This window comes from Schistocerca americana, chromosome 7 (genome assembly GCF_021461395.2).
Source record: "Schistocerca americana isolate TAMUIC-IGC-003095 chromosome 7, iqSchAmer2.1, whole genome shotgun sequence".
NCBI lineage: Eukaryota > Metazoa > Arthropoda > Insecta > Orthoptera > Acrididae > Schistocerca > Schistocerca americana.
This window is the reverse complement of record NC_060125.1, coordinates 212,359,401-212,386,594: the sequence shown is the minus strand read 5'-3', so window position 1 is coordinate 212,386,594 and position 27,194 is coordinate 212,359,401. Positions and strand designations below refer to the sequence as shown.

Genomic DNA, 27,194 nt, shown 5'->3' with positions numbered 1-27,194 from the left:
ATGGCGTTGTCGCCTAAAAGGAAAACGTGGGATAAAGACACCATGGTTCTTGCCATTACATGTACGAGAAATGGCGAGATGGGGTACTTAAAAAGCCTCTAAAGTTCTTGCTGTACCAAAACGTAGTTTGGAAAGGTATGTGAAGGATAAAACTCGTACACCCGAGAAGCTGGTTGGTGTTAATCTTGGCAGAAGGCCTGTTCACTCATCTCAACTGGAAGATGAACCAGTGAAATACTACCTTGCAATGGAAGAGCGATTTTATGCTCTTAAATGTGAGGACATACGAAGCATGGCCTTCCAGTTAGCTGTCAGGAATAGGCTGATGAATTCCTTCAATTCAGAAAAGGCTTCAGCAGAAAAGAAATGACTTCGAGCTTTCCTTAAGAGATATCCCATTTTATCAATGAGAACTCCTCAGGATCTTGCAGCAGCAAGAGTGAAAGCTTTCACTCCAGAAAATTTGGGGAATTTTTTTTGTATTTACGCATCTGTGCTACCTAAAGTCAACCATAACCCACATCGAGTCTTTAGTGTTGACGAAACGGGGGCGACGTCTGTGCAGCACAAACACAGCAAGGTTATTGCTATGAAAGGGAAGAGACAAGTTGCTGCCTTGACTTCAGCAGAAAAGGGAAATCTCATCACAGTTGTAACGTGTATGAGCGCAGCTGACACTTATGTTCCATCACTAATCGTCTTCCCAAGGAAGAATATGAAGCAGGAATCGATGGACGGTGCACCTGCAGGATCAATATCAGCTTGTCATCCAAGTGGCTGGATACAAACTCACATTTTTACTCAGTGGTTTGATGATTTTGTGAGTCATGTAAAGCCATCTTCAAATGACCCTGTCATTTTGATTCTTGATGGGCATTATTCCCGCACAAAGAATCTCGATGTGTAAGATAAAGCAATGTTCATATTGTATGTTTGCCACCTCACTCAACGCATAAAACGCATCCACGTAACGTCGGATTTTGGGGCCTACAATGCCCAAGAGATAGAAATGTGGTTAAGAAGTAACCCAGGTCGTGTTATCACCCCGTTATTAACAGCCAGGTTATTTGGGGCAGCTTAAAACCGAGCAGCAATAGTGGAAGCATCTGTGAACGCCTTCAAAAAAACAGGTCTCATCCCATGGAACAGAAATATCATTAGGGAACATGAATGTTCAATTCATCGCCATGCTGACGCTCTTCAAGAAAGAGCCAAAAACGAAAATGAAACTACTGATGGCGATGGTCAGGTTGTCAGCCCGGCAGACATCAGACCTCTCCCACACTTCGCAAAACCACCTGGAGTTAGTCAAATAGACCAAACATCGCGTTCGTGCTCTGCTGCGTTACTAACTTCAGCTCATTGTGCGAAGGAATTGCAAGAATCTAAACAGAAGAAATCAGAGGCTGAAGCTAAGAAAGCAGCCAGAAAGTTTTTCAAATCGTAGACCTAAAGGAGAAGAATCGTCTAGTGCCTCGGCATCCGATGTCCATCTTGATGACGGGATTCAGACAGCAGTGATGACGATGACGCAGCGTGTTTGTTCTGTACTGGGCGCTTTTCTAAAGACAAACGGGGGGAGACATGGGCACAGTGCACGAAATGATATCGCTGGGCTCATGAAGATTGCGGTGCACAGAGGACAATTTTGTTTGCCCCGGATGTCGTAAATATAAACCTAAGTAGTGTGAAATGAGTGAAGGATAACATATGAATGAATACGTAAAAAATGTATATTCATATGTCATTATCCTGTAATAAAATAATTAAAGCAAAATATTATTACTGTCTCATATTAGGAAACCTTGATCTCATTTCTACGAAATGCCTTGTTTGTGAAGACTTAATAACTACTCTGAAAAATTGTTTATTAATGCAAATAGTGATGGCTGGGTGTTGTGTGCTGTCCTTAGGTTAGTTAGGCTTAAGTAGTTCTAAGTTCTAGGGGACTGATGACCATAGATGTTAAGTCCCATAGTGCTCAGAGCCATTTGAACCATTAATGCAAATAAGGTAATTGTATGATAAAATTAAATAATGCAACATATTATTACCATCGTAAAAAATACAATTGCACTTACGTTTAGGTCTTTCAAATGGATTTACAAAAGTGTGTCTCTTATTAGGCACCTTTCCTCTACTGAAGTACTGAGGAATCATCAGACGCGTTTGAAATTCGCCAAAGATGAGGACATTGCGTTAAGGAACCACATAGTAAGCAGTTCAATTGAAGAGGAATGACCGTCTCTAAAGACAGATCTCACAATTATTGGGCAGACAAATACAGGTACAGCGGAAGTAACTGCGAAAGAAACGTTGGGTAACAGGAGAAATACGTCGATTTATTAGCGAAAGGAGGAATATCAAAAGTGTTTAGGAATAGACAGGAATACAGAAATATCACTTAGACATGAGATAAATAGGAATTGCATAGAAGTCAAGGCAAGACGCTAACCGGAAAGTGTCAGAAAAATCTAAAAAGAAATCATATTAAGAAGGATGATTAAGCATGTAGAGTGGTCGAAACAACCTTCTATGAAAAGAAAAGCAGCGGTAGTAACATTAACAGTGCAACGAGAATTCAACTGTAAAACGTTGATGTAGAAAGAGTATATTGAAGTCCTTTATGAGGAGGAGAAATTGTCTGATGACGTGACAGATAAATAAACAGGAATTGACATGTAGGACGTAGGGAATCCAGTAATAATCAGAATTTAAAAGAGATATTGATGATTTGAGTTCAAATGAGGCAGAAGGGATGGATACCATTCCATCGGAATTTCTAAAACACTTAGGGAGTTGGCAACCAAACGACTATTCAAGTCAGTGTGCGGAAGGTATGAGACGGCGATATACCATTGCACTTTCGAAAAAAATATCAACAACGCAATTCTGAAAACAGCAAGAGCAGGTAAGTACGAGACCTATCCCACGAACACCTGAACAGCTCGTGCATGCAAGTTGCTGACAAGAATAATACACAGAAGAACGGAAAAGAAAACTTAGAATCCGTTCTACGACGATTAGTTGGAGTTTAGGAAAGGTAAAGGCACCAGAGAGACAGTTCTGACGTTTCAGCTGATAATGCAAGCAAGACTGAAAGAAATCAAGACACTATCATAGGATTTGCCTCCTTAGGAAAAGCGTTCAACATTGTAAATTGGTACAAGACGTTCACAGTTCTGAGGAAAATAGGAATAAGCTATTAGGATCCACAGGTAATATACTATATGTATAAGAACCAGGAGGGGACAATAAGACTGGAACACCAATAACGAAGTGGTCGGATTAAAAAGAACGTAAGACAGGGATGCCATCTTTCGCCCCTACTGTTCGTTCTGTATATGAGAAGAAGAAGCAATGACGCGCATAAAAACAAAGATTCAAGAATCGGATTAAAATTCAGGGAGTAAGTATTTGAACGATAACGATTCCTGATGTCGTTGCTATAATCTTTGTAGGGAAAGAAGAAGTCCAGAATCTATTGTATGAAATGAACAGTCGAATGCGTACAGAATATTGATTATGAATAAACCGAAGATATACGAAAGTAATGGGAAGTGGCATAGAAGAGAATAGCGATAAAGCTAAAGTAAAAATTGGTGGTCATGGAGTAGGGGATGTTAAGAAATTCTGTTTCCTTAGAAGCAAAACAACCTATGACGGACGAAGCAACAATTGCTTACAAAAGTCGACTAGCACACTAGCACGTGTATAGAAGGTGTTGCTACGGAAAAGAAGTCTTTTAGTATTAGACATAGGCCTTAATTTGAGGAAGAAATTTCTGAAAATGTACGTTTGAAGCACAGCATATAGTGTAGTGAAACATGGATGGGAAAACCGGAACAGAAGAGAAACAAAGCATTTGACATTAGGTGCTACAGAAGAACGTTGGATATTAGGTAAACAGATAAGGTAAGGAACGAAGAGGTTCGGCGCAGAAATGGCGAAGAAAGGGTTATACGGCGGCTGTCCACGTCGGAGATTCGAGTTCTCCCTCGGGCATGGGTGTGTGTGTTGTCCTTAGCGTAAGTTACTGTAAGGTAGATTAACTAGTGCGTAAGCTTAGGGTCCGATGACCTCAGAAGTTTGGTCCCATAAGACCTTACAACAAATTTCCAAGACTTATAGGAAAGGCACTGAGAAGAATTAGATACAGGATGATGGGACATCTGTTAAGACATTAGGGAATAACTTCCAAGGTATAAGAAGGAGCTGTAGAGGGTTGAAACTGTAGAGGAAGACATATTGGAATACATTCCGGATATAATTTGACGACATACGTTGCAAATGCTATCTGGGATAAAGAGGTTGGCACTGATGAAGAATTTGTGAAGGGCCTTACCAAATCATTCAGATCAGTGATGAATTAAAAAATTTTTACGAAGTGAGACGGTGAGCGCGTCCACGGAAGGAAACAGATACAGGAGGCACTCACAGCAGGAGCGTGTGCGGCGCGAGGCGGCGGCCGTCGCGGTCGCCGCTGCTGTGGCAGGCGTCGCTGGAGACGGCGACGTGCGCGCCCGCCTCCGGGGGCAGCGCGAGAGCCGCTGCGTCACGAACGAGGGAGGCGGCGTCGTCGGGCCCGCACGACGGCGGCAGACACACGCCCCACCGGAAGACGTCGCGGCGCCGCTCTAGGCGGTGCTGGCGCCCCTGGAAAAGCACACCGCAGCGCCTGATCACCTTCTGCCTGAGGACAACGCATAACACGGGTGAATTACATAATGCACTGAGGTGGCGAAAGTCAGTTGGTAAGAGAGGCACTGCTCGAATGTCGTGCAGAAGTCACGGAGGCATCGACCCAGGTTGTCGACAATGTACTGTGCGAGCTGGTGGTGGGTCCACAACGGTGTGGGCTGCTTACGTGGAATGGACAGGGTCCAGGTGGCGGTAGTATCGCGTACACAAGATATAAAATGGCAGTGCATTGGCAGACCTGTCATTTGTACTCAGGTGATTTATACTAAATGGTTTCCGACACGATTATGGCCACACGGCTAGCATTTGAACGCCGAATGGAGCTAGATGCATGGAACATTCCATTTAGGAAATCGTTAGGGATTTTAAAATTCCGAGATCCTCAAGGGCAAGAGCGCGCTGAGAATACCGAACTTTAGACACTACCTCTCGCAACGGATAAAACAGTGGCCGACAGCCTGCACATAACCACCGAGGGCAGCGATACTTTCCTCTGGTTGTTCGGCTGCCGGGAGGCCATTTGCAGCTATTCATGGACGTCATGACCCCAAACAACGATTGAATTTTATGGATGACAAGGCACCATGTCACCGGCCCACAAATGCTCACGGTTGATTTGAAGAACATTCTGGACAATTCGAGCGAATGATTTGGCCACCTAGATTGCAGAACATGTATCCAATCCAAAACTTATGGGACATAATGGAGAGGTCAGTTTATGCACAAAATCGTACTCCGGTAACGTTTCTCAATTATGGACGGCTGTTAAGAGACAGCATGTTTCAATATTTTGTGTAGGGAACTTCTATTGAATCCATGCCACGCCGAGTTGCCGCACAACGCTGGGAAAAATGTGGTCCGCCGTACTGCTAGGAGGTATCCTACGACTTATCTTGCCCCAGTGAATGCAGCTACATATGCATTTACACTGAAGCGCCAGAGAAAGAGGTATAGACATGCGTATTCAAATACGAATATATGTAAACGGGCAGAATATAGTGCTGCGGTCGGCAACACCTACATAAGGTAACAAGTGACGGACACAGTTGTAAGATGGGTTACTGCTGCTGCAGTGTCAGGTTATCAAAGGTTAGTGACTTTGAACGTGGTGTTATAGTCGGCGCACGAGCGGTGCACACTTGCATCTCCGAGGTAGCGATGAAGTGGGGATTTTATTGCACGACGATTTCACGAGTGTGCCGGGAATATCAGGAATCCGGTAAAACACCATATCTCCGACATCGCTGCGGCCGGTAAAAGATCCTGCATGAACGGGACGAACGACGACTGAAAAGCATCGTTCAACGTGACAGAAGTACAACCCGTCCGCAAATTGCTGCAGTATTCAATGCTGGGCCATCAACTAGTGTCAGCGTGCGAACCATTCAGCGAAACATCATCGATACGGGCTTTCGGAGCCGAAGGCCCACTCGTGTGTCCCTGATGACTGCACGACACAAAGCTTTACGTCTCGCCTGGGCCCGTCAACACCGACATTGGACTGTTGATGACAATAAACATGTTGCCTGGTTGGACGAGTCTCGTTTCAAATGGTAGCGAGCGAATGATCGTGTACGGGTATGGAGACAATCTCATGAATCCATGGATCCTGCATGTCAGCATGGGAATGTTGAAGCTGGTGAAAGCTCTGAAATGGTGTTGGGCGTGTGCAGGTAGAGTGATATGGGACCCCTGATCCATCTACATACGACTCTGACAGGTAATACGAGCGTAAAAATCCTGTGTGATTACCTGCATCCATTCATGTCCATTGTCCATTGCGACGGACTTGGGCAATTCCAGCAGGACAATGCGACACCCACACGGCCAGAATTGCTACAGAATGGCTCCAGGAACACACTTCTGAGTTGAAACATTTCTGCTGGTCACCACACTCCCCAGACATGAACATTATTGAGCATATCTGGGATGACTTGCAACGTGCAGTCTATAAGAGCCGCTCTTTCGGATTTATGGACAGCCGTGCTGGATTCATGGTGTCAGTGCCCGCCAGCACTACTTCAGACATTAGTCGAGCCGATGCCATGTCGTGTTGCAGCACGATATTAGCCAGGTGTACCAGTTTCTTTGGCTGTTCAGCGTTAACTTGAGCATGTCAAATAAGTTTTTGTTCAGAAAAAAATGTAAAAAGCAAATGTTCTTCTGGTACACTCCTCGACTTAAAACCTGCATATGGCTCGTCGCAGCAGAATCTAAATACGCGCCGACTGCGACAAATGTTCTTCTGGTACACTCCTCGACTTAAAACCTGCATATGGCTCGTCGCAGCAGAATCTAAATACGCGCCGACTGCGACACGGTAAAAATACGCGGCCGCGCTGATTATGCTCTAAGATCGGCTATCTGCACATACTGTTAATAGTGTTGGCTGCAGTTGTTCTTGGAGGAAGACTCGTCTTTTATTCGATGTGTTATGCAGTGCTTGCGCAGCGGTAAATAGCGCGTCGTCTGAAACCAACGTCTCGCGGTCGAAACTGCTCGTTTCCTGAATTTCTCTAGCGCCTTTATTCTGAATGCTATAGTGCTGAAACTGATGGTAGCACAGTTGCAATGTATTTTACCTTTTTATGTATCAGTAATAACAGTTCCGTCAGATAATTTTTTTAAGAAATACCTCTTGCGGGGCAGTCCCCCTCAAAGCCACATATAAAAGAACTCTCCGGCCCCATTTGCTGACACTCGGTCGTGGCGTCGGCACAGTGCTCCGTCCCCCCTTGCCTAAAGGGCGACCTACCGCTCATCGCTTTACATAATATAAAATGCTTTCCTGTCGTTGAGAGATGCTACGCAAAAATGTCTACTATTTGGGTTTCGCGCTCGATAGCAACAGAGGCAGAAGACCCACTACACTAATATCCAAGGCATGAGTATTGCCCTAAGTTAATTTTATATTTTGTTAACCAATCAGAATACTTCATTACATTTTTATCCTATTATTAATGATTTATATTTCGTTTATCTTCCTCTTAGATGTGTTACTTCACGCAATTTCTTCGTCAGGAATTCGTTTTTCTTCGTCGACCAATTTAATGGATTTTAAACATAATTTTCATTCAGTGTATTTTGATGTTTCTTTGCCACGTTTTCATTGTAAAATGACTAAGAATATTTTTTATTTTTTAATGTCGGAAGTTGATTCTGGGATTATAATATCGTATAAATCAACTGAATTCTGGAGCCGCTGACCGAACGCCAAGTATTCACTTTAGATTACGTATGAAGAAACATTATACATTCATTGTAGCATCTGCTAATGGAGTTTGAGGACAATCTGCGTGATACCTCCGGGATTCCTCAGGAAACTTACGCTGCTCTACTTTGTATCTTCTCTCTTCCCTGTGTAGGTCCTATCTGGTAGGATTCTGACTGACAAGCAATGCTCACATATCGGTCGGACAAGATTTTTATAAGCTACATATTACAATAGCAATAGTACTATAACACTTCCTTGAAGGACGCCCCTCTGTCAAGAATGATATTTTTTGTTCTGTGTGCTAGGAACTCTTCATTCCAACCACAAAGCCAGTCTGATATTTCGTACACACATACTTTGTTCATTAGGCGGAAATGTATTGAAAAACTTCCAGATGTCAAGGTACGCAGCGCCAACTGAATCTCGTGGACGAACACAGCGAGCTGGCCCTCACACTATCTATGTTTGCGAAATTGATGTTGATTCCTACAGAGGACATTTCGGTCCTCCAGAAAGATCTTAATAAGTGGGCAGGAATCAATTCCAAAAGGTTTATAGTTATGTACATAAATGCAAGCGAAAAGTAGGGACTGGTGTGAATAAGATATTACTCCAATTTAATATGCTCCATCAGAAAATATATAGCTCAGGTATATACACCATCCTTTAAAAGGTAAATGTAATTTGGTAACCACAAATTTTCTAATTTGATAACATACAGAGTGAAAAGAGGAATAACAAATAATTGCTCTAAACGATTTCCATGATTTCCTCACAAGAATGAAAAATTAATAAGGAAACGAGAGAATACAATTTTCTAAGTTTGATTAGCTGGCGTTAGCCATGTGGAAGTATCAACAAGCAACCAGTCGGGAAGCGTAAACATTTCAGTAGTGTTACTTATTCAGGAAGACACCAACCTCGATACTCTTGGGTAGCGAGCCCTGCAGAAAGTCATTACACGAGAGCAGAGAGAACTGCCTCGTAACGTTATGTAAGAGGCAAAAAGAGTGTAACATACTCGTTAAGCAGATGTAGCGGAACTGAAGACCGCTGACGACTCGAGAAGAACGGAACCGATTTGCTGATTACGAATGACGTCATAGAGAAGAGATTCTCCTCGGCGACATAAATACCCTATGACACCCATCAGTACGATCTGTGGCGTTCATGTCGTTCGCACTCCCCCCTGATACGGTATGGCTACATCTTGTGTGTGAGATTACTCTATTATTGATCTCACACTTGCTGCCTTACGAGGATATTAACTTTTCGCAGCCACTGATAATGAAGTGCAGCATCCAGTACTGATGGGTAGTCCAGGGGTCTACCAGCAAGGGCCCGGACCACGAAAGAAGCTGCCCAAAACTGCAGCGTCGCTCTAGTTTGACGGCTTATTGTACCGTCGGGCCATCTTCAGAATTCAACACGACATCACGGCATCCGGCATCACGGTCCACCTTATAGGACAATGGCGGCAGTGATCGGGAATGAGTACTCCACGAATCGGCATGTGAATCAAACATACGCGTCGTTGTCACCGCCAGTCTCAAGCAGGGCTACAGACGGGGTGTACCTACCTCGTCAGCGGGCAGCAAAACACCGCGCCAGGGCACCATCGACTTCCACTCCGAGCTGATTCAGAACAATTGGCAATCTTGAGTCCGCTGTTAGTTTCAGCTGATTCCTCTCCAGATTGCACAGCCACCAGCCGTCGCAGAAGATACGGCAACAAAATGAATTCTGAGCAATAAATGAAATGATCTTGAATGCTGTTTTACTGCGTAACAAATCACCTCATATTGCCACAAGCTCCCTTAATTGTAACTCACTCACACCCACCAGCACATCGCTGTAAGCTGCTCGTAACATGCATTCCCACTTGCCCTCTCTCGCTCACTTATTCAGCCCAACTCATTGTCATTCTCTCTTTGCATCTCCCTGACATTGTACACTGAGTCACAACCACAGTTCCCTTCATTCTGCCCTACTACTACAGTCCCCACTAACTGCCACTGTCTCCCTCTTGCGCTCTCTTATTTCTAATATCCCATTCCCTCCTTCTCCCTCTTGCTCTCTCTTATTTCGAATATCCCATTCCCTCTTTCTTACCGCTGCCGTCTTTTCTCACTGTCACTATCTCTCTCTTCCTAGTTGTCATTGTCATGTACTCTGTCTCTCATTATCACTGGCTTGCACTCACTTCCACTTTATCTGTCACCCTCCCACCCTCCTCGCACCATCACCATCACTCTTTTCCTAGCACTGTTCTGTCACTTTCAAGCATGTTTCACTGCAACTCTCTCTCTCTCTCTCTCTCTCTCTCTCTCCTTCACGCACACTGCCATTATGTACTTAGTTCCTTATACACCACAACCACTGTGTACTGTCTTCCGGTATTTATCTTTGCCACCGTCTTTTTCTTTCTCAGCATAAAAAAGCGTGAATATGATGGCATGCCAAATTGTTTGGAAATTTTTTAAATATGCTGAGGAAGACAGCATGAGGCAGCTTGTACCCTGTTTTAGTCACAGTACTTTGAATAAATGGGAATGTGTTCGCATTTCTTTTTGCTTCGATAGGAGCATTTTCCACTGGTTTCCTTATTTCCCCTACTGCAGCAGGGCATGTCAGGAAAGTGATAGGAAATGAATTGGCCAGCAAAACTAAGATAGTTTACTTATGTAAAATTCAATTTCAGATCTCAGACGTCCAAACAAATTTTCCGTGTGCTTAATTACTACAATATGCGTTTCCAGACGATAACGGAGGTCATTTATATCATATTCATCGGCGCTAAGTGACTTAAAAAACTACCGTATTTTACACGCGTATTTTACGTGTACAAGTATGGTAACTTTGATCCACAGTATCTCTGAAACAGATAAAGATACAATATGTGAGCAAAAGTATCCGGACACCTGGCTGAAAATGACTTACAAGCTCGTGGCGCCCTCCATCAGTAATGCTGAAATTAGATATGGTGTTGGCCTATCATTTCTCTTGATCACAGCTTCCACTCTTGCAGGCATACGTTCAGTCAGGTGCTGGAAGGTTTCTTGGGGAATGGCAGCACATTCTTCACGGAGTGCTGCACTGAGGAGAGATATCGATGTCGTCTGTGAGACCTGGCACGGAGCCGGCGTTCCAAAACGTCCCAAACGTGTTCTACAGGATTCAGTTCAGGACTCTGTGTAGGCCAGTCCATTACAGGGATGTTATTGTCGTCTAACTACTCCGCCACAGGCCGTGCATTATGAACAGGTGCTCGATTGTGTTGAAAGATGCACTCGCCATCCCCGAATTGTTCTTCAACAGTGGGAAGCAAGAAGGAGCTTAAAACATCAATGTAGCCCTGTACTGTGATAGTGCCACGCAAAACAACAAGGGGTGCAAGCCCCTTCCATGAAAAACACCACCACACGATAAGACCACCGTCTCCGAATTTTACTGTTGGCACTATACACGCTGGTACGTTCACTGGGCTTTCACCATACCCACACGTTGCCATTGGATCGCCACATTGTATACCGTGATTCGTCAATCCACTCAACGTTTTTCCACTGTTCAGTCGTCCAGTGTTTACGCTCCTTACACCAAGCGAGGCGTCATTTGGCATTTGCCGGATTGATGTGCGGCTAATGAGCAACCGCTCCACCATGAAATCCAAGTATTCTCACCTCCTGCCTAACTACCATAGAACTTGCAGTGGATCCTGATGCAGTTTGGAATTCCTGTGTGATAGTCTGGATAGATGTCTGCCTATTACACATTACGACCCTCTTCAAGTGCTGATGGTCTCAGTCAACAGACGAGATCGGCCAATACCCTTTTGTGCTGTACGTATCCCTTCACGTTTACATCGGAAACAGTGGACCTACGGATATTTGGAAATCTCGCGTACAGACGTATGACACAAGTGGCACCCAATCACCTGACCACGTTGAAAGTCCGTGAGCTCCGCAGAGCGCCACATTCTTCTCTCTCACGATGTCTAATGACTACTGAGGTCGGTTATATGGAGTACCTGGCAGCACTGTGCACCTAATATGAAAAACGTATGTGTTTGGGGTGTCCTGATACTTTTGATCACATAATGTATGAAGAGAATTTTAAAGGTTATTCGAGATAGGGATCTTAGAAATACATCTTAAAAATTACAGCCACTTTCCCTGCATAGCCGTCTCCTTATCCGCTACTGCTTTTTGGTACCCAGAAAACATGTTATTGGGTTTTTGAAATGTGGGATACGGTTCTTCTGGATACCCATAAAATATACCGTTAAAACTTGAGCAGTTCTCTGTTGTTATTTATTATACTGATTTTACTTCATACTGGCATTTACTTGTAGAAGTAGGGTAAATTTGAATCTCTGTATCTAGGAAATGGGTAAAGAAATCAAGAAAAATTTCAAGACTGTACGAGATCGGGGTGTCAGAAATATATCGTAAAAATTTCAGCTATTAGCCGTGCGTGGCCGTCTTGGAACGTTCGGCTGTATTTTGGTCCGCTAGTGACAGCGACAGTCTAGTAAAAAAGCTTTTTTCCGGTTTTCCGAAGAATCGCGTGTGAACTGAATGGTGCCACGATAAGGCCCTTAAGGCACACAGTAGACTGAACATCATGTAGAAAGAACCAACCGATTTGCTCAATTGTCTAAGCTGGAGGATTTGTGAAATATTCAAACACTGACCCTGTGCTACAGGATAGTTACAGTAAGACGACCCTTCTGTGGGATGTACAAATGTCCCCTACCCCAAAGGCTATCCCAGACACTTGACTATACTTTTTCTCTCCCAAACAGAACTCGAGGCATGAGCACCTTAAAGTGCTGTTTTCATGCACGGCGTTTTGAAGCACCTCACGTGCTCATGCTGTCATATGCGTACCGCTAAAGTGAAACTCTAGCAAAGAAATAAATTAAAAATCTTTCCTTCTGAGTATTGCATTGTATGTATTGTATGTTAACCGAGGACCTAGAAACGACGGAGAGGCTCCGTCCCCGCCGCAGCCGCAGTGGTCCACAACCCCACGACGACTACCGCAGTCCACGTCACCCCTCCGCCGCCCCACACCGAACCCAGGGTTATTGTGCGACTCGGCCTCCGGTGGACACCCCAGGGAACGTCCCACACCAGAAGAGTGTGACCCCTATGTTTGCGTGGTAGTGTAATGGTGGTGCACGCGTACGTGGAGGACTTGTTTGCGCAGCAATCGCCGACATAGTGTAACTGAGGCGGAATAAGGGGAACCAGCCCGCATTCACCGAGGCAGATGGAAAACCACTTAAAAACCATCCACAGACTAGCCGTTTCACCGGACCTCGACACAAATCAGCCAGGCGGATTCGTGCCGAGGACCAGGCGCTCCTTCCCGCCCGGAAAGCCGTGCGTTAGACCGCACGACCAACCGGGCGGGCTCCTTCTGAGTACGTCGAAAGAAACAATCTTGCATTGAATGTAGAAAAACACCATTTCTTGTGTAAAAATCAACTTAGTTCACAGGCAAATATAATTTTATATCTTAAAGTTTCTTGGCAAACTCAGTACTCCTCACTTTTGGTTCCTTCTGACATTACATAATGCAGTGAACGCCCAATTAGCCGTCCGCAGCTCGTGGTCTATGGGATAGCGTTACTGCCTCTGGATAACGGGGTCCCGGGTTCGGTTTCCGGCCAGGTTGGGGATTTTCTCTGCCCGGGGACTGGGTGTTTGTATTGTCCTCATCATGTCATCATCATCATTAGTGAGAGTGGCCAGACTGGATTGTGAAAAGGTAACGGATAAAGGGGTCCCGGATTCGATTCCCGGCCGGGTTGGGGATTTTCTCTGCCCGAGACTGGCTATTTGTGCTGTCCTCATCATTTCATCATTTGTGTAAGTGCCTAGAGTAGATTCTGATAATAAAATGGAGTGTATAAAAATTGGGACATTGTACGGGCGCTGAGGACCGCGCAGATGACCGCCCCACAAACCGAACATCTTCATCATTATCAGCCCCTTTAGCCAGTTAATAGTGTCTTTTGGTGTTAGAATGAGCAATTGTATACGAATGCATTACTGAGCGGCAGAGTCAGTTGTATGCTACGATTACACAATAACGTTTGACAAGCGACGTAATTTTCAAATGCTGTTGATGTTACTGGAAACATCAGCCAGTTGCGCGTGCGGTTGCCCAACCGTTACGAAAGACTCAACTAATTTCCTACTGTCTGTCAGCGAAAACAGTTCAGCGGAAACGCTTTAGTGAATTCGTGGTGGTACTAACGTGTACACGCAGGGAGTAGGAGACCAGCAAAAAGTACCAAACCGGAGAATAGCTATCAGTCACTCTCAAGATGAATGGTCTTCGCGTGTAATTAGTGTGGGAAACGACGCAGGAAGCAAAGGCTGGATTGCGCGGCTCACGCAAAGCGCCCTCGCCAGTCGAGTTTCGCGGTCAAGGGCGCGGACGAGCAAGGTCGCGTAACACGACTACACGGTGGGTGGACGCGTTGCGTAAGGCGGACGCAGCCTCTGCTGTGCGGTGCGGCGGGCAGCGAGCGGCGGCGCGGTCAAAACATGCTCGTCATCCCTGGGCTGGGCTCTCGTCTGGCAGTGATGCTACTACGGCTCTGAAAGGAAACTCAAATGCCCAAGAAAGACTGAAAACAATTAGGAAAAGGTCGTTGCTACTTTGACAACGTTAATGCGGAAAGATGGCAGCAAGACGTCTGCCCTGGTGCGAAACAACTTTTATACCGAGCTTTTGTACACTTGAGTCGACCGGTGTGGCCGTGCGGTTCTAGGCGCTTCAGTCTGGAACCGCGTGACCGCTACGGTCGCAGGTTCGAAATCCTGCCTCGGGCATGGATGTGTGTGTGTGTCCTTAAGTTCGTTAGGTTTAGGTTCTAGGGGACTGATGACCTCAGATGTTAAGTTCCATAGTGCTCAGAGCCATTTGGGCCACTAAAGAGACCGCTTACACAGCGCTTCATCGCCGTCTTCTGGAGTATTGCTTTGCTGTGGCGGAGCCACATGAGACAGGAATGACGGAGGACATTGTAGAAGTATTATCATGAAGAGAGAGTGCCAGGGATACGATACGCGACTTGGAGTGGCGATCGTTAAAATAATGGCGTTTACCATTGCGGCAGGCTCTTGTCATGAAATTTCTATAAGCAACTTCCTGCTCAGAGAAGGAAAATATTTTTTGGCGTCTATCAACATAGGGAAAAATGATCATCATCATAAAATTAGAGGCATCAGAGCTCATACGGAATGATTTAAGTGTTCTTTTCTCCCGCACGCTCCTCGAGAGTGGAACGGTAAAGAAATAGCTTGAAGGTGGTTCGATGCACTCTCTGCCAGGCACTTCATTGTGCATTCCAGCGTAGTTATGTGGAAAGGCTACAGTCCCTTCCTGGCGTAAAAATTTTAAGTTTCTACATCAATGCAATCAAAAGATACAGCCATATGTGCCACATAATTTGATATCTTGCCAGTATCGATATCGATGACATCAAATATCGCCGTAATTCTCTTTCCCAGGATGGACGAACTATCTATAAAGATAATTAGTTTGTACGGAACCCTCGGTGCGCGTGTCCTACTCGCAAGTATAATAAGAAGTGAGATTTTAAATTATATTTTTAATTTTAACTTATTTCATCATTAATCTATTCTCTATTAAGAGGGAAATTAATATTCCTTGAGAATCATCAATAATAAGAATTTTTTTGTCTTAACAAGAGGAAACCATAAATTAAATAAAAACACCATAAATATAATTAAAAACCAAAACTACCTCCTTGTGTTAATGAAAACCACACATTTCGGAAGAGAAACTTATGAACTGTGGAGAAGCCAGGCCAAGGAGGGCAAATTAGCAAGTACAAGGAAGGGCTACAAGGGGAGAATGGAGGTCCAAGAAAAAGAAAAGGAAAGAGAAAGTAGTCAATGTGGCTGACTGCCATGCGGAGGACCCGACTTCGGTTCCCGGTACTGCCAGGGTCTTTTTCCCTGCCTGGGGTGACAGGAATGTGGTGCACTCAGCCTCGTGAAGCCAATGGAGGAGCTACTTAACCGAGCAGCAGCGGCTGCAGGTCACGAAAACTGACAGTCAGGAGATCGTCTCTCCGTAGTGCATCCAGTGATGCCGTTGGCGGGGGATGACGTGGTGGTCAGTCTGATACATTTCTGTCTGATACATTTTGCAGTTCTATTTACCACGGGGAATGTTCGATCATTGTTTGGACTTCCAATTTCCGTAGAAACCATGGGGATCAATAGCCAGTTTTTATTCAGACATCCTAGGTTTCATGTGAATTGTCTCAATGATCTTCCATTCGTTAAAGATTGTTTTCGGGAATTAATAATAAATACGGTGCGATTTTTTTCTTGCCTGTTGTATCCGATGGGAATGTAGAGGAACTTGGTTCACTGAAATTCATTAAATCTTGCTCATGTTGAGCACCACAGCTAACACTAATGTTGTCCACATCTCATGGTCGTGTGGTAGCGCTCTCGCTTCCCGCGCCCGGGTTCCCGGGTTCGATTCCCGGCGGGGTCAGGGATTTTCTCTGCCTCGTGATGATTGGGTGTTGTGTGATGTCCTTAGGTTAGTTAGGTTTAAGTAGTTCTAAGTTCCAGGGGACTGATGACCATATATGTTAAGTCCCATAGTGCTCAGAGCCATTTGAACCATTTTTGAACACTAATGTTAATGAGTACTGAAAACAACCTCAGCTGTATTACTCGTATTACAGATTTATTGTGTTACGACTTGTTGTCAAGTTGTCCTAAAGTCCTGATATAAATTGTCTGGTTGTGGTATGTAACTTGGAGATCAAATCCAGAAAAAATTATCGCAAACATTCTACAGATCGCCTGGCCGGCCATGACAAAAAGGGACATTATACACTGTGAGGACTCTCTCTTGATACTCAAGAGAAGTGGATTATTTGCTTACTTCAGCTTTCAACTTTCTTATCTGACGTCATTAACAACGTAAATACTCAACTGCACTGTGTACACAGTTACCACACACACTAATCAGTTAGGTTTAAGACGAAACATTCATACCCCTTCTTGCCTAACTGAAAATAATCTATAGTCAACGCTTAGAGAAGAAAATTGCTCAAATTAATAGTAAAGTTTAGGGATCCGATGAGGAAGTTTTGCAGGTAGGGAACTTGTAGACAAGAACTTGGTGTGAGAACAGCAAAAATAGTCTTAGATGCTTTTGGTCAACTTTCTTCTGTTTCCATATCCGAGCTTCCCTCATGTCTCAAAAAGAAAACTTACACAGTCGGGGTGCGTTAGCAGCTCCAAATTTGTCAATGAGGCATGGAATTTGGATGCGGAAACTGTTCACCACCAGCAATGAGTGGGACAGCGCATTTCAGGAATTAGTAAGAGAGAGAGGTAAACAAAAGGTCGGGAGTACCAAGTGATATGGAAGATTTAATTGTGACTAATAAAAATGAAATCGAGACGATCAGAATATGTAGAAATGCGAATAAAGGTGGTAAATGGACCAAGGGAGTTCACTGTTCGTTTCCAAGAAGTAAGAAAAGATCCAGGAGATTATTAAATTGATATCGCATATTTGACATTAGAAAGTGTGGCTTAACTGGTGAGGGTGCGCATTGTCGAAGCCCTTATCGCTTGGCCAAGAGTGCACGTGACTTTTATCGAGCCGTAGATGGCTAGTGTTGAAGTTGATGATGACGATTAAAATTTTCTGAAGAAAGAGGCTCTACATGATGCGAAAAAGTGAGCGTTTTCATTTAGGTGCCTCAACATTGTCATCAGGAATTCCTTCAAAATTTCAGTACGGGTTTACTTTGCCGTTCAGTAATCAGGGAAATATGGTCAAAGAGTTATTGCTCCGCAACCGATGGAAGGAAGGAAGTTTAGCGTTTAACATCCTGTCGACGACGCGGTCATTACGGACTCAACGCAACTTGGTAGAGAATGTAAGGGGAATGAACTTATGTGTGTTCTTTTCAAAGGAATCAGCTTGGCATTAGCATTTAGCTATTTGCGCAAACTACGGAGAACCGAAGGTTTAATGGATGGACCGAGATCTGGACCAGCGCCCTCCTGAACGCAAGTCCGGTGTCTTACCATTGCGCCACCTCAGTGGATCTCTGTGACTGAGTCAGGGCCGCCGAGAATGCGGGTAAGAACGCTCTGTGACAGGCAAGGACATTGACAATGTCGGTCTCTGGGAACTTATTTACGTAAGATCAACCTGCGACCTCTCAAGTCCGCAGATCGTTTCCTGCTTGTCATTTCTCGAACGAAAGGCTGTCACGCAACTCAACGAAGGCTGTTATTGTGTCTGCAGGCCACACACGGCGCGTCGTTAGGGAGATGGGTGGTGAGCGTGAAATTGAGGCAATAGTTGAACCATTCTACTGACGTGCAGATTGCAAGATAAGATTATCTGTTTTATAGGGACACAATGCTACAAATTGTTATACTATTCGCTATAGATTTTTTAGTTATTAACTTGTGGAACGCCAGGTTTATCCAAAAAGCGATGTGGTTGAAACGGGAAGATATTTAAAATGAGTTGACGTGGTAATAAAAAATTTCTATAAGCACCTCTTTCACCTTTAACAATAGCAAAACTTTTATGATATCACGTTAGAACACTTTCTTTTACGAAATAAACTTTCACATTAGGACACAGCATAACTCAAAAACGTAAGCAAGAAAAAAAATTGTAAATATATCATTATTGTGGCACCTTCCCGCACCCTTACCATATCAGCTTCCATGTTTACATACATATTCGTGAAATATCGGATTAAATACATTTCAAATACCTTGTTCTATCCGATTAGTTGTGTCTTCCGGCTAATTTGTTGCGGCCCAGTACAATTTTTTTCTCTTGTGACTATTTGTTCGCCTTAGCACTTACAGCCATATTCTTACTTACCTGTTACATCTACACCAACTTCGCCTCTCGTCAGTTTTGTGCTTATCTTGGCTAACCACTTAATTTTCATCCTATCAAACGCTTCAGTTCGTTCCTTTTTAGCTCACAGCCCATGTACACTTCCACAAAATATACACCTCCATACAAAACTGAGCTCCAGACATAAGTTTATCAAATCGAAATTGTTAAGAAGTAGACAAAGTGAAGAAATTAACCTACGTCCAATCAAAATAACGCAAGAAGATCGAGCAAATGGAAAACATAAGAATCAAAATAGCGAATGCAAAATGAGCATGTCGTGAAAAAATATCCTTCTGGTTTCAAACAGAGATCTTAATTTAGTGGAAGAGTTGTGAACATATGCCACCTTCACATATCCACACAATGCGGAATAGAATGAAGGTGAAGAGCCACTGACTCGGCATGTGAAGTACGTAGATAAGAAGAATATGCCGGCTGGCGATAAGAGGAAATTGCTCTTTTAACAGCATCTACGAGAAGAGGTTCATTACTAAGCGAAATCCACAATTCGAGAATAGGGCCGATCCTGTTTTTGGCCGGGTCGTCAAATATCAGTTCCGCACCCTTTTCCACAATCATGAACATGGAACTGGGTAGAATAGCTACCAAAAACTCAAGCGCTGATGGAGCGAACGTGATTCTGACCATAAACGTTTGAGTACTAAACCATCACATCGGCATAAATGCGGATACGCGACAGCACGACCAGCTTTAATCCCTCTGTGTGTCTCTGGAAATTATACCATTAGAATATCGGATGATGAATATAATGGTGAACAGAACATGATACTCAACTAGACATATATTTATGTATTTCATTTACATTATTTTCTACATCTGTCAGTAATTTTAGAGTATAGTGTTGTTCTTTTCCTTACTGGCTTTTAGATCTCTAACCTGCCAGCAATCTACATATAGTTTGTAATCTATAGCACTTAGTTCTTTTTAAATAGAGTGATGATTCATAACAATTGGTCATAGGTTTGTTGCAAAATTTTGACACTGTCGCAGTCTTCAACCTTCCTTTTAAGAGCGCACTTCGTTAAGTGGTTGTATGTTTTAAATTTGACTTTATGTTGCATGGAATTAAAAGGTGGTGATATTCTGTGTCGGTACCTATATTACTGACCTAGAGTAGCAACAAAGGGCCCGCCAATATTGGGCGTAAATATGAATTATGGGGAAAAAAATCATTTTCGTATATCTTCACGTACCTTGTGCTAATGTCTAGACTATTGTCATAAACAGTGGATCACAGACCGGTAACTATCCTCTGTACCATCAACTGTGATTCTACAGCCGTCTAAAATCTGACGATGACAAATGTTGCCACCTCCTGGCTTTCAGCTTGCTACATTTGAGCCGCGGTGCTTCACGTCTCCTTCTTCTAGCACCACCGTCTGCCACCGCGCTTGATCTCATCTTAAGTAATACGGACATGTGCATCGAAATAAACAATTCGCAACCCACTGTATACTGTATAAATAGATGACATTTCATATTGATACTAATTTCCGCTATCCTTCTACATTTGCATATGAGAGGATAGAAAATTGATTATATGCGTACGTTCGTCACCTAATACTCGAACACGATTCTCATGATATGTAACGGATGCCATAGAGATCTTTACTATTTCTCTGTTTAGGGTGTTCAGTATCGTGACTATCTACTCCCTTACAAATACTTTATGAGATATAGGTAATCTACATTAAATACATTCATGACGAAAGGCTAGTTAAAATATTGTAATATTTGCTCTGTGCCAGCGTTTTTCACTTTTGCTCAAGTCATTCTTCAGCAAGAATAAACCAAACTGTGTCTTTAAAAATGAGCCACGTTTATGTCATTGTCACTTAACCCTGGGCGCGCATCTCCTAATAAAATGGTTTCTTCCATATTATGGTGGAAAGTATACTCGTTGAAAATTTGGTGAACTTTAAACACTAAGCCAGAGACTGATGTGTGAGAAGGAAGTCACGTGTCAGGAAAGCTGTATTCTACCTGAAGACGTGTTAAGGATGCTTGATCCGGTTTCACAAGCCGGAAGGAGATGCAACACGGTCGTAGTCCCTTTTACTGACGATGAAACCAGCTACTGAACACAACTTCTTATCGACCATGCCCAGCCACTCTTATTCGCAATGACTCTTTGCGAACTTTCTCATTCATGAATTTGCTGCACACAGTATACCCCAAATTGTGTGCGGTGCACACCCCCTTGCCTACCGTAGCGGCTGCCTCATTCTCACGAACTCCCACACGCTATAAAATAGCATTCTGGATATTCTACATTGTTTTATCTTATGGGTACAGATTTTGGAACAGGGTGCCAAGTGAATCGAAACAGATAGTGAATTGCAGCCTCTCCTCGTATCTCGGCTGATCCACAACGCTTTGAATAGCATAGAGTTAAGCATGAAACACACTAAATTGATAGGGGGACGAATTCTGAGGATACGGTCGGTAAAAAAACGATGGAATAACTACTAGTGTCCTGCTTGGACCCATAACTACATCGTACTTTAATAACAGGAAGTGACTTACAATTAAAAAAAGAAATTGTCTCGAACTCTTCAGCGAACAGTTCGATGCATTTCAGTCATTCGTAGATTAATTCTTAGGTCACTGTTGCTATTTGAGTTTACATATTATCATATTGTCATTTGGCGGTAGTCAGTGGAGCCTGTACACTAGAAAATGGAGTGTCGACTGGAAAAACTGGAACATTTCCTACATGTTTCTCTGTTTGAGTTCAATGGAGAGGTGACAGCAACTAACGCAGTCAGAAGCATTTGCGCCGTTTATGAGGATAGTGGAACTGGACAGAGAATGGCGAGAAAATAATTTTCTCGTTTTAAGGAGGATCATTTTGACATTAATACTCTCGATGTTCAGGAAGACTTTTGGGGTTAGATGAAGATCGTTTAAACTCATTAATCAGCAATAATTCACGTAATTATACTTCAGAACTTGCAGATGTGATGAACTGTGACCATTTCACCGTCGTGAGACATTTGCACGAAATGGAGAAGGTTCAAATATCGGGTGTATGGGTACTGCATAATGTAAGCCAAAACCATAAAAATCAGCGGGTGCAATTGTCTGCTGAACAATACCGACACTTCCTATCCCGTGTCATTACTACTGACGAGAAATGGCGCCTTTATGCTAACATAAGGAAAACAAAGGAGTAGTTGAGTCCAAACAAAGTAGCAACCCCAGTACAAAGACCTGGGCGCATCTACAAAAGATACTATTATGGGTCTGACGCAACAGGGTCGGTGTGCTGTACTACGAATTGTTTCCTCCGGGTGTAAACGTCAATGCTGACACTCATTCTCAACAACTGTGACATCTTGCAGACGCAGTCCGATAACAACTACCAAGAAGATTGCGTGATGTGATGGTACTCCAGGATGCCCGCCCGCATTCTGCCAGACTGACAAAAAACAATATACAAGAGTTGGGTTGGGAAGTCGTTCCGCACCCACCTCGTTCACCTGATCTTGCGCCGTCACATTTTCATCTTTCCTGCTGCCTATCTAACAACCTTCAAGGAACTTCCGTTACAGATGAAAATGCGCTCCGAACAGGGTTCAAATGGCTCTGAACACTATGGGACTTAACATCAGAGGTCATCACTCCCCTAGAACTTAGAAATGCTTAAACCTAAATAACCTAAGGACATCGCACCCATCCATGCCGAGGCAGGATTCGAACCTGCGACCGTAGCGGTCGCGCGGTTCCAGACTGAAGCGCCTAGAACCACTCGGCCACCTTGGCCGACGCTCCGAACAGGGCTCGACGAATTCTTCACCTCAAATCCATCGTGATTTTTATAGTCATGGATCCTAAAAGTTATTCCAGAGCTGGCAGATTGTCGTAAATATTCAAGGAGAATATATTATTAATTTCTATAGTCTCTGTTAAGCGTATCTCTTGTGATTGTTAAACTCATGGAAAAACGCAGCGAACTCTTGCACCAGCACTCATTGTCAACAACTATGACGTGTTGCAGACGCAGTCCGATAACAGCTACCAAGAAGATTGCGTGATGTGATGGTACTCCAGGATAATGCCCACCCGCATTCTGTTAGACTGACAAAAAACAATATACAGGAGTTGGGTTGGGAAGTACCGAGCGATTTTGTACTTCCTGGACAATTTCTGTAAAATCGTTGTAAGTTTTCACACATATTAATTGTCCCAGGATAGGGAAATGGCGGCTGAAGTATGAATCCTTGTTTGGCCGCAAAGATCCTTCATCGAGCACATAAAAGCGGCTCACATGCCATCGTGTCTAAGCGCCTTATAAGTAATACCCTGTACTGCTTGATCATACGAACGACTTCTTACATTTTAACTGCCTGCAACAGCAACGCAATGGACGTCAAACTGCAGTCGTAACTAGCTATTCAGTTAAATGCCTTACCACGAACTAAATGTACGCCACGAGAAAGTACTGCTCGCGGTATCAATGTGCAGCTTAAGGTATCCTTATTCAGGGAAATAAGCAGGCAACACGACAATTTAAAGGTAAATGAAGCTATCATTCCGGTGGGTGTTGCAGCAGAGGTGAAGGCGTGAAGGATGGGCGCGACTGTGGCTACGCCACGGGGGTAGAGGTGCCGGCGCTATTCACGCCATCCGCTCCTCACACCTCTAGTGAGGCGGCTTCGATTGGTGTGAAGTCAGCCCTCGTGACACGACCAGAACAAAGAGTGCCTGGGTCTCAGCCTCGAGAGCACCTTTAAGGTCGGTGGCCCGCTACATCGACTTATGTCGCCTCTTCTTTCCTGCTAGAGGCTTCTCGTGCGTCCTTCCCCAGATGAACAGCGTGAGGGCGAGGGAATTTCTTTATTCTTGCTTTTGTTCTTAAAACTCATAGAAGCGGTACTCAAGGATATTTTCTGAGTATCTTGGTGTAAGGAACCTGTGGTCTGCAGTTGTACTTTACAGACCAGTAAAATAATTACAATATCTCGATATCTTACCACAGTTACGGTCGTAGTTTTTCTCCGATAGGTCAAAGTAAGAAAACCGTGTATACAAAATTATTTTATTATTAAAACCTACGTGTAGTTATGGAAACTTTTCGACGTAATCACCGTGCGATCCAGGCATTTGTCGCGCCTCTGGGCAACTTTCCGATACCCTCTTCATGAAATGTCACCGATGTGGAACTGAAATGAGAGGTGACGTTCTCTAGATGTTCCACGTTAGACTGCAAGCCCTGTCCTAGCAACACTTCTTCAGTTCATAGATGGGATGGAAGTCATTCGGCGTATTGTAAGGCTGGTGATGGAAAATTTCGCTCTTAAATTTCTCAAGGAGCCGTAATTTCAGAAGTCAGCGTGCCTCGGTTTTTAATTGCTCTCCGTTCATTCTTTTTGAATTTCTGCCGCACTATTCCTTTCTACTTCAAGAAAACCAATATTGATATTAATAAAAAATAAACTGTTAGTCTGTGGCTAAGATTTATCATTATCTCTGTTTTTCTCACACCTATAACTTACTTTACACAAAGTTACCTATTTATCCTCAGGTAGGCAGCAACATAAGGAACACGTTACTCTCATAATTTCTAAACTTTAATTTTTATATAGTTCATGATTATTATTCAACTGATATTGGTTTGAAGATATCAGACCTGCCATTGAAATATTCCAGCGTATGTTAAATGCCTATTTCTTAGGAAAAATAAATGACACTGACGAATTTCAATCGGCTAACCAGTTGAATTGTACTGATCTACAGGGTTAACTACCATCTCGTTAATCTGAATCATATAATTTTGCATGTAAATATAAATACTCTGACATTGTGTTGCTCTAAATTCTTATAAGGGCCATAAAGTGATGTTGTTTGTTTCCAGTCTCACTTGGTAAATTTACTCTTCGAACAAGAATGTAGCGAAAGGGGGGAGGGTACCCCCCTCCGCCGAAATTAAAAGATATTAAGAACAAACAAAAAGTGTTTCCGTTTGACGGCGTTGCCGTTTTGTATATGCAACCTGGCGCTACTCCGATGTTGGTATATAAGCACCGACATGAGGGCGAGGGATTAGTGTGACATTCGTGTCTTTCCTAAGGGCATGAAGTAAATGCGGAGATAGAAGTGTGGCGACGATGTTACCAAATACGCCCAAACAGGACCAGCGTACTGTTATTCATTTCTTGGCTGCCGACGAACAGATACTGGTGGACATCAACTGGATGTATGGGGCAGCATGTCTGTCGGAAAGCAAGGACTAATGCGAAAGGGATGCTGCTGCTTCATGATAACGTAACGCAGAAGTTACGACAACTCAAGTGGGAGACAATCGAGTAACCGAGTAACCCCTTCCAGTCATTGTCCCTCCCCATGCGGTTATCACTCCTTCGGTCCCTGAAAGAAAAGGCTTTGAAGATTCGATGATTCCCGTCGGACGGGGATGTACAGCAGGCAGTTACGGACTTCTTCAAGCAGCAGTACACGGTGTTTTACCCAAGCCTGGTGAGTCGGTGGGATGATTGCCTCAATGCTCACGGTGATTTTGCCTGAGTGCCATACAAATACTGGACTATGCGGCCTTCGAACAGAAACTTTTAGATCGCACCCTTACATTCTGATTTCAGTCATATGACGGGAAAGTTATAAGCAGTATCGGTAGTCAGCAAGGCCAACGACAGACTGAAGCTACCTGCTATCGCCTATTCGTACTTCACACAAGACCAACTATTCTACATTGTTGCCCTTACTTAAGTTCAATTGTTGTTTTGTTATGTGATGTTTGCGGTTCTAATAGTTTCTAATTAGGGATAAGTTAGCAACATGAAAGAAGAGGAAACCTGGTATTGATGCGTCCACTGGCCTTATGATGACTTAAAAATATGTACTCACTACTATTATAGCCTAATTACCTATCTACACCAGTTTAATGTTAGAACCGACATCCCCCCCCCCCCCCCCCCCCGCACTCCTCTTCGGGATTTGCAATATTTCAATATTACACAATGCAGCGGAGCGGTAAAGATCATTATAGATTACACTAAATTAAAATCAGTGGATTTTCTGTGTCGCCCAAAAATCACGTTGATGAACATAAATGTCGCCCAAATGGCGATGGTTGCATTTCTCCAAAATATTTGCTCAAAGTTATATAATTATTGGCAAAATATCCTCCAGTTTCATCAACAGCACAGTACTCAATTATGAAAACCAGTTCCGATACGGAACGAAGGGGAGAGGTTTGTGGAGAGTGGAAGGGTTATCTGATTTTTCAATGAACTGCTTGAATTCGTCCGAGCTGACTGCACCCTGCAACCTCCCGTCTGTATTACAGAATATATTTACGCTCCTGTAATACTATAATAACTGAAGCCACGAATTCCCTGCAAAACTAAACCTTAAAAATGCACGCATTAATGCGCTATCAGATGATGAACTATGTACAGTTAAAGGAAACACATGAAGCGTCAGAAGTTGCAACGTATTTTACGTCATTTGGAAACAATGTAACAGCAGTTTTTCCAAGTGTTCCATGGAGCAGGATAGCTCTGCACCTTGAGGCACTGAGCTATTAATCCCTGATTCGGGAGGTGAAGTGGTTCGAATCCATCCGCCAGAATCATTGAAAAAGATTTTCTGTGGTTTCCCATCTTCAGGTTAGAAAATATTCCGTGGTTGGTCCCTTGCTATTAGCCATAGCCAGTACCTTTCCTTCCTTACTGATCCCAATTCCAATTAAAGATGTAACCTCTGTGCTTAAATGAAAAGATCTGCATCGAAGACGAGCCGATCACTTCTTTGGAGAGTCCTGGCACTAAAAACCGTATATATATATTGGAAGGCTGTCAGTGGTCGTTATTTTGTCGTGGGTGTCTGTGCACAAAGAAGATTCACTTGCGGAATGTCTATATATGATTTCTTCAAGTTTTACTAAAGAACGATGTTCTACTTTAAATGTCTTATACTTAGTATCCTCAGGACAGTAAGTCCAACCGACACAAGACTAATGTATATCTAAATAAACATCATATAAAAGAATATCAAGATAGTAAGTCCAACCGTCACAAGACTAATGTATTTTTAAATAAATATCATATAAAAGTTTATTTATAAATACGTGAGAGTTGTGACGGTAGGATTCACTATTCCAAGGACATTACGAATAAGACGTATAAACGGCAACGTTTGTTGTACATTGGAGAGGAGTTTCAAAGGCAGTATAACCATATTATCATGGATAAATACAAACTCATTAGTGAAATCGCATACATTAGAAGGCCAAAGGTCTTGTCAAAGTGGTAATACTGGTTCCCCTCAGATTACCAAAATTAAGCGC

General features: G+C 43.4%; 1 protein-coding gene across 1 annotated transcript in view; it reads right to left on the bottom strand.

Moving 5' to 3' along the window:
- Positions 1–27,194, bottom strand: part of LOC124622845 (O-acyltransferase like protein-like) — a 304,695-nt gene that overhangs the window by 158,376 nt on the left and 119,125 nt on the right. The window contains exon 3 of the mRNA XM_047148636.1: positions 4,439–4,656. Within this exon, the coding sequence (XP_047004592.1) occupies positions 4,439–4,656 (218 nt within the window). The remainder of the gene's footprint in view (positions 1–4,438; positions 4,657–27,194) is intronic.